At 39.2% G+C, this 10,952-nt stretch overlaps 1 protein-coding gene across 12 annotated transcripts; it reads right to left on the reverse strand.

Moving 5' to 3' along the window:
* Window positions 1-1,306: 1,306 nt before the first annotated feature.
* On the reverse strand, window positions 1,307-10,688 carry Hnrnpa2b1 (heterogeneous nuclear ribonucleoprotein A2/B1). Of its 12 annotated transcripts, none has more exons than XR_012908689.1 (13): window positions 10,243-10,478; window positions 7,736-7,771; window positions 7,528-7,638; window positions 7,213-7,359; window positions 6,814-7,024; window positions 6,596-6,697; window positions 6,425-6,505; window positions 5,794-5,856; window positions 4,845-4,964; window positions 4,497-4,619; window positions 3,622-3,700; window positions 2,198-2,270; window positions 1,307-1,636 (listed from the first exon to the last, which is right to left on the reverse strand). XR_012908689.1 is itself a non-coding variant. In XM_075955015.1 (12 exons), the coding sequence occupies exons 1-11, from the start codon at window positions 10,246-10,248 to the stop codon at window positions 3,639-3,641; spliced, it is 1,062 nt and encodes a 353-aa protein (XP_075811130.1). In that variant the 5' UTR covers window positions 10,249-10,478; the 3' UTR covers window positions 1,499-1,636; window positions 3,622-3,638. The 12 variants fall into 12 exon arrangements, 3 of the variants coding, with proteins under 3 accessions (XP_075811131.1, XP_075811130.1, XP_075811132.1); XR_012908688.1 differs by having other exon boundaries at window positions 2,135-2,270; XR_012908687.1 differs by having other exon boundaries at window positions 2,198-3,468.
* Between the last annotated feature and the right edge of the window lie 264 nt (window positions 10,689-10,952).

Genomic DNA, 10,952 nt, shown 5'->3' on the forward strand with positions numbered 1-10,952 from the left:
CCACACACAAGGCCATTTGGGGATCTTCCCTCCTTAAAAACCAGGCACATCCTTGTCCTTCAGATTTAGCCAACTGTCCCCAGTTCAAGGAAATTTAAGATGGCATAGGACTTTCATCACTCCAATCTTATACTTTTCTGAAGCCTATGGATTTAAATTAGAACTCCTGCCTTAAGAGGGCAACTGAAGCATTTGCACCTTTGTGGTAACTTGTAATACTCCAGGGACAATCTATGGCAGCCACGCGTGCATAGACCAAACACCAGGGTAACACACCCAAGACTGTTTACTATGCGTCAAGTTTTATGAAACTTATATTTATTAAAAGCGTTCAGATGAAGGTCGTTTGCTGGAGCCTGGGGGAATCTTTGGTGGCCAGTGTAGATTGCTGAATAGACTTGTTTACTTTATACTAGTTTTAAAAACTTTTTCATAATTCTGCTTTAAGAGCTGGTTCCATAGGAACTCAAGTTTAGTTCCCAGTGGCACAGCTAAGACAGGGTACTCCATCCAGCTCCAGAGCATCCAAAAGCACAGATTGTAAAAACACACAATCATCTTTCCCTACTAGTTTTTTAAAAGCCACAGATACGTTTCATGAACTAAACTCGCTCCCATACCATCCATGAGTCAATTTTCCTTTTATGATGTTATATTTACTGTTTTAATAACTTTTCTTAAACTGTGTACTACAAATTTTACTCTCAAGTCCAACTTTAACCTCTCTGGAGATTAAAGGCATACATCACCAAGATATCCTACTAGTTGAAAACGAAGTATTTGGATAGAATGTTCATAAACTCGCTAGTTCACAAGGTTTAAGAACGAACTCACACTTATTAGCCACTGACTTACCTGTATATGGCCTCATTATCAAAACCATGTTTGATATATATTAAGTGCTTACTAAGGTCAATAACTCACCAAGTCCCCATTAAGTTTCAACCACAAAGACTGAGTTTCACCGTTTGCTATTCATGGAGAAGTGTTAATGAGATCTCATACTCGGCAGAACTCTTGTTGCTTTTCACATACTAATTAACATCCAACACTATCTGGTTAAAACCCATGGTTTCAAATGCCACCATTGTTAGGGAAACTGTAGCAATGCACAATTCATAATAAAGACTATTAGGGACAACAAATTATGCCCATTATTGCTTTTCTCATTTTCTATTAATATTGAATGGGAAATGTAAATGCATAGTTTTGTGCAAACTAACTTAAAATTTAAGGGGATGGCAATCTTGTAGACAACTGGTGTCGATAGAACAAGATTCACACTGTGTGTAAGCATTACACGGCATTATTTGGATACAAAAGTATTTATTTTATAAAACTTGTACTCAAAATAGACCTTTCATCTGTCTACTCACAAATCCTATTTTAAAACAATACATTATCCTTAGCTAATTTGATGTTACTCTATACAAACAGCACTTATTTCATTTTGAATCTTATCAAGAACCTGTACTAAATGAAGTTTTTAATCAGAAAACATTCCCTTTTATCTTAAAAGTGCTTCTTAAATGAAGGCACCAACAAGAACTACTTTCAGATGGTACAGAATTTCTTATTTCTTGAAGACTCTGTGGTTGACCACTTCTTCATTAGTTACCTGCAGCAAGACACCTTCCTGCCAAAGGAAAAAAAAAGTATCTGAAGAAGTTTATCATGTTTGTCCAAAGAACCTAAATAACTTCAGTGGTGGTTTTAGGATTAAAGCAGACTCACTGATGTGTATAAGCCCTAAATATCACATTTCTGGAAAGGCAATAAAGCCTAGAAATCAGGGTAGATTTAAGAAACTAATTACAATAGCCAACCTACAGCAGAGTTTAGGGTAGGACAATGGGTGAAATTTAAATCTTAACCCAATTATTTAGTAGAGAGTACACAAGAGGGTTTTGTTGTTGTACAGAAATTTCTAATGTAATAAAGACACTATCTATCCTCAACCTCCTGTCAGCCTCATCCTGATTAAGCATGTAAAATTAGAACCATAAATAAACACAATGCCTTTAAATGCCTAGTTGACTCAAAACTGCTTGATCCAGGACAGGTGAATAAATACACGAGGGTGGAATGATAGGTAAATCTCATTTATTGAACTTGCAGCCTAACTTTTACCTACCATTTTACTACCAACACCACTGAAGGAAGCAAGAAAAGCTTTATTAATGATCACTTGGCTTGCCTCAGCTGTTGAAATGAAGCACTTTACAGTCTTTGTGGCAGCAGAATATACTTGTCCATGGTTCATATCAATGCTAAAATTCCAGCAGGGAAAAAAATGATATGTTAAGCACCTGAATCTTCATGGAAAGGGAGGGGGTGAGAAAGAAGGAAAAAAGGAAACAACAACCAAAATAATTTAAGTAAATGACAGATTGGAAAACAGGGTTTATAAAATTATCTTGAGTTTATTATTTGTTAAACTCAATTTATAGCTATGTTAAACTACATAAGAACCACTATACTGAAAGACCATTGAAGAGTTTATTAGTTTATCTTTTAGGGAGGAAAATTAAGAAAGAAAAAGTAAATAAGATCTTACCTAAAGAAGTTTAACTGATGCTTAGAACTACTTTGCTCTACACCCTCAGCTTTCGTTGGCATCCTTATCAACTACTGTAGGTTAAGCTTTGCAGATACAGCACAGTTTTTTAAGACTGGCTGAGCTTAGTCGTCAAGAGTTCTCTTGTACTAGACCTGTGTCCCTGAAGAGTACCTCGCTGGGGTTATTTCCTTTCCTTGCATTGAAGAAGCAGCATCTAAAAGATCTAAAAAGGTGTTTCTCCTTGCAGAGATATCCCTTAAGTTAACTAGATAATTTAATCCTGATGAATTGCAGACAACACACTTAAATCTGACCAGCATTTATCTTACACAAATACAACAACAGCTTTGCAATGGACCTTAATTATACTACCCACTCCTTAACTTATTTAAAATAAAAAGTCTATAATTACACAATTTCCTTTAGAATTATTTTATTAAATCATAAATGTACAACAGCTTCTTAACTCTACACACGCACTTAAATTTTTAAAAGGAAAAACGTTATGTCTTATTACACCATGATCCTGGCTAATAGCTTTTCAAAACTTTTGAGAAAAATCTTAAAAAAGGTTTCACATGTCACCTGAAACTTACAAATTTAACATTATCAAAGAAGGAATGCTTCTACACTCTTACAAAGACCACTAGAAAGAAACAACAATTAAAAAGCTAAGAAACTGTCTCAAAGGCATTTTTTACAATCCTTCCTCCACAGTAAGGTAATGTTATTAAATAATCCAATCCATTCACAAAATGGCTCTCTGCATCTGCTCTGGTGTCTTCTGCCATATCACTGCATATTTATGCATGACTGAGATAAGAGTTTCCTTAACATTGTTATTTCGATAACCTGAAGCTGTTCTGTTACCTCTGGGCTCTCATCCTCTCCTATTTATACAGTGAAGCCTGTTTCAACAGAAGTAAAGAGTAAAAAAAAAATAGGTTATGAAATTATCCATCTAACCAGATTTTAAGGAAAGATAACATGATCCTAAAATGCTTTAACTCCTGCCGCTAATTCTCCCAAGATAATAATTGTAAAACTCAAAAACTACTTACCCATGGTAAGAAGAAGCTCAGTATCGGCTCCTCCCACCATAGCCCCCACTTCCTCCACTTCCTCCAGGACCATAGTTTCCTACGATTGAAATAAGAAAGCAAGTTTAGCACATATGTAAACCTGTAGGCTTGTGGGCATATCTTTAAAGTTTTGAAATTTCAAATCTTTGGTTTTATGACAGATGGTCTCTCTACATAGATCTGACTGTCCTGAACTCACTCTGAAAACCAGGCTGGCTGTGAACTCAAGAAATCCTATTCCTTGAGTGCTGGAATTAAAGGTACATGAAAGGCGTGAGATATAATTAATATCCCCTACCTTTTAAGTCCACTACTTTTAAGCACAAACAACTTTTAAAAAATTGGACCTTGTCTCAAAATACAAAAAAAATTTTTTAATGTTAAAAAAAAGCTTCTTGCACAAGTTAAAACAGTGTACTCTATTTGGTTTCCTGTTTAGGACAATGAAGACCCTGAAAATTTGATCTTCCATTTTCCCCTTGCCAGTATTATTAGCGGTACCTTGCTTGAGTAACTATTAGTTAAAATTCAACAGTTACTCCTAATTTTTAGGTGGGCATGGAAGGAACATTGGCCTTTAACCCCAGCACAGACAACGTATAGGTAGGTAGATCTGTGAAGCTTCAAGACAACCTAAACTACATAGAACCTGTCTCAAACAATACCATCCCTGCAAACAACCCCCAAATCATCTAACTTTATACTTGGGATGCACTTTAGCAATTTTATGAGGTCAAATTAAAATGGAAAATTCCCTTATGTTTAACTATTAGATTCTTTCCCTTCTGAAATACAAACTGTTCTACCTCTATACCTCTCAAATCACCTTAATTGCCAAGTCTTTAGTAAATTACCTCCACCATATGGTCCTCCCATGTTCCTGCTACCACCAAAGTTTCCACTCTTCATTGGGCCATAGTTAGAAGGTTGCTGGTTATAATTTCCGAAATCATTGTAATTTCCACTTCCATAATTTCCTATGAAAGAATTAAGAGTATCAGCCAACAGACACCTGAACTATTATTATAGAAGCATTAATTCGAAACTGAAGTTTAATTTTCAGAACAAATGTTCTACAAAAATTAAAGTATATAGTACCTCTCTATAATCCTACAATTTAAAGCATCTAAGTGACAATGAATAATAAGTATCATTAGTTCTAATCCAAATTCCAACATAAAGGTTGTAGATGAATTTATTACCTCCTCCATAGTTGTCATAACCACCTCCGTAGCCCCCACCCTGGTTGCCATATCCAGGTCCTCCACCACCATATCCTCCTCTTCCTCCTCCATAACCAGGGCTACCTCCAAAATTGCCACCTATTATAAAATAAGCCTTTAAGTAATTGCTTAAATTTTTCAATTCCATTTGAATTGTTTTTATTATACTCATTTCTGGGTTTAAGACATTTTTTAAGGTGAATTATTTGTTTTGTAGTCCAACAGACTCAAAAATAACACCTATTCTTGGGGAAGCATTTCAGGATTACAAACCACCATATATAAAGCAACTTGAAATAACAGGTAATAAATACCATGACTCTACTTTGAACCAGAAATATTTAAAATTCTTATGCTCTATAGTTTAAGGAAGAAATATGGGGGTAGCATACCTGCAAAATTTATAAACTCTTGATACTCTGGATCACTGAGTTTGAAGGCAACCTGATCTATAGAAACTTAGCACTACATAGAGACCACCTCAAAAAACAAGATTTATAAACTCTGGGATAAGTTCCTTAGGTAAAATGTTATCCCTAAGTGATCCCAGCAGCAAAACAGTATTAACTACTCTTCATTTATTTCCCCTTAACACCCAGATCTCAAATTCTAGCATTCTAGCTGATCTACACACAATGTCCATTTCCCCATCTAGATCAATTTTTATATGAAATAGAACCTCAACTGACTTTTACTGCATAAGTTATAGGCATACACTGCTTAGTAAAAAACTCAAAGTACATTCTTAAAAGCCAAATAAGCATTATTACTTAAGTACTCTGACAGGCAAAACCAAGACCAAACTATAATGGTATTAATTACATATTAAGATACATAAATCAAAATCTAAATAAAAATAACCAAAGCCCCAGATACAATGTTATTAAATATATTAAGATACATAAATCACAATCTAAGCAAAACTAACCTCCAGGTCCTCCTCCATACCCATTATAGCCATCTCCAAATCCTCGTCCACTTCCATATCCATCTGTTTAGAAAAAGTTAACATTTTACTTTTCTCTACAATATTAGTATGTCAAAATGATGGCTGGTAATCTTACCAGCTCATTTAAAAAGCATATCAATTCCACTTTACTACCATTACAAAACATGTTTTAAAGTAATGAATTTGGATCCAAAAAGTTGCACAAACTTTAATAAAGGAATGAAAGCATACAACATCAAAATGTTAAAAATCACAAGTTACTGCATTTATATAAGCTAAAACCTAAAATGCCCTGAAATATTCTATACCAATCATGACTATTTTTTGAGACAGGGACTTATAAGTCCAAACATATCTTGAATCGTGTTTGTGTGTGTGCACGCCGGAAGCTAAGGAAGTCCTAATTTCTTCTAACCCCCCTGCTTCTTGTTCCCAAATACTGAAATTCCAGGTATCAGTATCATTTTGTGAGGTGCAAGAAATTAAACACACTAGGCACCATACAAGCTCAGCATGTGTTACCCTAGACCCAGCTCAGGATCTCCTAAATCCTATTAAAACCACTCTTATTCAAAAATCAAACCTAATCACACCCTTTAAATACACTTACCAGATCCCCCCCTAAAGTTGCTTCCTGGTCCTGGTCCAAAATTGCCACCACCACCACGAGAATCTCCAAATCCGAAGTTTCCTAGGTAGGATATTTGTTCTAATTAATGGCAAGCATTCTGACAAACAACCCGCCAAATAAATATATATATAAAATATATAAATTTGTTACCTCCTCTTCCACTCCTGGAACTTTGGACTTCTTGCATTTCTTGTCTAGACAATGCCTTTCTAACTTCTGCATTATGGCCATTGATGGTGTGGTATTTTTGCACTGAAACAAAAAAAATTGTCAATACATTCTAATAGTAAACAATTCTGAATGTTTTAATGTTGATATGCCCAACAGTTTATATATACAAACCACACCTCCTGTGCCTGGACACTTACATACAATTTTATCCACAGGATCATGGTCGTCAAAAGTAACAAATCCAAAGCCTCTTTTCTTTCCAGACTGCCTATCAGTAATAATTTCAATAGTATCAATTTTCCCATATTCTTCAAAGTAATCTCTAAGGTGGTGTTCCTCAGTATCTTCTTTAATTCCACCAACAAACAGCTTCTTCACAGTCACATGGGCTCCTGGTTTTCCAGACTCCTACAACAGATAATTATGGGAATTATGCTGAGAAAAAAAGCTACAAATTATTCACCTTGACACTACCATCTTATACTTAACATCAAATTTCTTCATCTAAACCAACAAAGGTTAGCCTTTGAAAGACAGATACAAAGAGGTAATACAACCAACACTGCAAGAAGAGATTCACAACACATTTTACTTACCTCTCTTGCTACAGCACGTTTTGGTTCAACTACCCTGCCATCAATGGAATGAGGCCTTGCAGCCATGGCAGCATCAACCTCAGCCATGGACGAGAAAGTGACAAAACCAAATCCTCTTGATCTTTTGCTTGCAGGATCTCTCATAACCTTTAAACCAAAAAAGGTTAGCATTTAATTTAATGGTATTATAACTAGTAATACCAATTAGAAAGTACGTTTAATACTCATTTTCTATACGAAAATGACTCAACCCAAAATGTATGGGTAAGTTCAGTAAGACTAGAACCTGCAGCCAGACTTTCAGAAGTAACCTACCACACAGTCTGTGAGCTTTCCCCATTGCTCGTAGTAGTTTCTCAAACTTTCTTCTGTGGTTTCAAAGCTTAAGCCACCAATAAATAGTTTGCGGAACTGTTCCTTTTCTCTCTGCAAAGGAAAATACCATTTCAATTTTTATTTACATTTTCTCTTTGTATGCTGGAAATTAAATTCTTAAATATGAGGTGACCTGCTGGCAGAGTACCTTTTTCCTCTCCAAAGGAACAGTTTCTAAAGTTTTCTGGGGGGAAAAAAAAAACTTACATCAAATTTAAACCATATGTTAAAACATATGTGTTACACCAAAAATGCCTCAGCTGAACTATACAAGTTTTAATGTCGCTAATATTTGATCTAACTTTAATTCACATAAGCTACCTTAAACTTAGCACAGACTTTCTTCAAAATCTTTGAGAAAAACCATACTCAACTTCTGTGGTCATTTAAGGGGCATCAAAAAGCCTTATGAAATTCTTCATTAAATTCTACAACTCAAGCACAAAATTTACTCAAATTACTTTTTAGTTGAAAAAAAATGTAAAACCAAAAAAAAAATCTAATGTTTCCACAATCCACCACTTACATTATGCATCAGTCTCTGAAATAGTGGCAGATTTGCTTTTCCTTGAACTGCCCCTCGGGTGTTAAATATGGGAGTCTGGGGGAGAAGGCTCCAACACTGAAACAAGCTCCACGAAAGTTTTTTTTTTAATAGTTTTCTTCTAACTTAGAAAAGTTTATTCCTGTAGCCATCACCATCTGAAGTGCGAAGTTTGGGGAGGTACTGCTCTCGTTATTTAGGCTACAGAAAAAAAAACTAAAACACATTTATCTACAGTTACCACCGCCCCAAACTGACTCAAAAAACTTTGCTACTGTTTTTTAATTAAAGCAGCTTACACTTGTCCAATGTACTAGCCTTCTGACAATTCATGGAATAAAGTGGTTTTCTCAAAAATTTCCAAAAAAAGCCTGAAATAATTATTAATTGAAGTGCTTTTATTACGTACTAGCTTATAAAGAACTAAGCTTTAAAAAGTCAAGAGGTTCATAAACTAGGTCATAGTATTAAGGACCTATCTTGATTGCATAACCGAAGACAAAATTGAAATTACAAAAAAAAAATTCCACAACTCTATTACTCAATGCGAATCTATAAGGTTCTCTCAAAATACTCTCAAAAAGAAATTGTTTACTGCTCTTCTCAGGTTCTGTTATTTGAAGAAAAATAGAAATGTCAAAATAGGTTAAAGATTCAAATACGACGTTTTAAACATTAGTTTTAATTACTTAAAATGACTGAAAATGGAGTGTAAAGGTAGTTTTATTTAAATACCAATAAATATGCCTCTTTAAATTAAATTGTAAAAAGCAAAAGCTCATTACTTACCTCATAGGTTTTTCCAAACTTACCCGACGTCCACTATCGATTATAAACAAGATTATTTTATACACATGCTAAGGGTCAAAGAAAATAGCGAAGCAGACCCCCTTCAACTTGAAACCTTATCAAAGTAATGATCAACCATGATCGCAAACACAAATCAGAGAAGCAAATGGCAAAGTTCAAATACACTGTAGCCCAGAACTCAAAGTTTTTATATAGCTAGTTCATGTGTTAATGTTGACTGAGCAGGGCTTTAAGCAAAAGGTAACTTCTCTAACGTGGCCGTCACGTGAAAGGATCCTGTTGCAGTTTTAAGCAACACACCCTAAGCTCAGAATCATTATTTCAAACCAAAGGATCCTTTGGGAAAGTAAACCTACGCTGCAATCGAAGGAAAATAATACCCCTCCGCCCGAGCTAACAGAATCTAACTACCAGAACCGAGCAGTCTTAACTTCCTGCCGTTCACGTGCTTTACCACTGCAGGCTCATAAAGCCTTTCATTAATCGGATTCAGTGGCTAGAAAAGATAAAATGGTTGCTTTGCAGCAATTCAACAACATGCTCGGGCCGCGGTCGCACTGTTGTCCAGGCCTGCGCCAGCAAGCCTAGTGGAGCGCCTCCACCCCCACCCGCTCCTGCGTGTGCCTGCTCTACGCAATGGCGCCATTTCGTCGAGGGGAAGGCAGGGAGCTCTTAACGAGGTGCGCAGGACTCTAGAATCCAAGCTCAAAATCCCCAAAATTCACCTCGAAAAGAGATGAAACCGCGCCGAAAACAAAGAAAAACAGCAAATCAGTCCTAGGCGGCGGTAAAAGGGAGCAAATAGGAGGCCTGAAAAGTGTAGAACGCAAAAATCGCAGCGAGGAAGGAGACGGGAAAATGGCGGACGCCAAATCCGGTTCCCGGGAGGGAGGGGGAGGGGAAGCTCCGCAGACCCGCTCCGGGGACCCGGGAGCCGCCGAAAACGCTCCGCCGCCCACACAAACCGCTCTCTGGGCCCGCGCCCTTCGGAAAGAACCGACAGCGGCCCGTCCCCGCGCAGTTTCCGCGGCCCGGCCGCCTCGCCGCGGCGGGTTCCCATCCCCCACCCCGGCTCAGGGAAATGGCGCCGGGCGCCTAAGGGCGGGGAAGGCGTTCGGACAATCGGGCCTCCGCGCCAACGACCCATTTCCCCGAGTCCCCAAGGCCAACCGCCACTCGAGCGGCCGCTTTCCCTCCGCTCGCCCGCCCGTCCGCCCGCGGAGGCGGTAGCCGGCTTCTGCTGCGGCGCCTTCGGCCTCACCATGCCCTTTCCAAGAACTCATTGATTTCAAACCCGTTACCTCCATCGCGGACTCAGTCGCTTCAGCCCGATTCCCCGCAGCCGAGCGAGACGAGAAAGACCTCCGCGGACGCGCACGCACCGGACTCGTCCTGACGCTGGGGGTTGGGGAGGGAGAGAGTGCAGCCGCTACTCGCGAAACCGCGCCGCTGGGAAGACCTGCACACCGGAGCCGGCGCCGCTGCTACTGCCGCTGGAGCCGGGACCGCCGCTTTTCTAGAACCTTCCCCCACTAACGCGTCTTCGCTGACGTCAGGCCGTTACGTAAACGTCCTAACCGCCGCCAATGGCGGGAAGGGGCTCCACGCCCCTTACGCCAAATCCGTGCGCCTCCCCCTTTCGGATTAGGGAGGCCGCGTTACGTCACTTGCGCAGCGGGCTTCAGTGAATTGCGGAAGGCTCGCGGCCGGCGTGTTACTACGTCCGGAATTAGGTCCGGCCCCCAACCTCGGCGCAGGGAGCCGAGAAAACGGTCGCGCAGTTTAAAATTAACGCTGCCGGGCGGGGCTTAAGCGGCGGCTCCTGCGTGCGGCCGTCTCCACTCTAGCGCTGTCCCTGCAGCTCCGCCTGCGCCAATCCTAGCCCGGGGTGTTCCGGGCCACGCTAATCTTTGTCCTTGTCCCGGGGGTACCGCTCCCTCCCAGTCCGAGTCCAGCACCCCAGGCCCAAGGCCTTGGGAGCCCGCGCCCCGTGAGAAGGTGGTGCTTAAAG

Source organism: Microtus pennsylvanicus, chromosome 21 (assembly GCF_037038515.1).
Source record: "Microtus pennsylvanicus isolate mMicPen1 chromosome 21, mMicPen1.hap1, whole genome shotgun sequence".
Taxonomy (NCBI): domain Eukaryota; kingdom Metazoa; phylum Chordata; class Mammalia; order Rodentia; family Cricetidae; genus Microtus; species Microtus pennsylvanicus.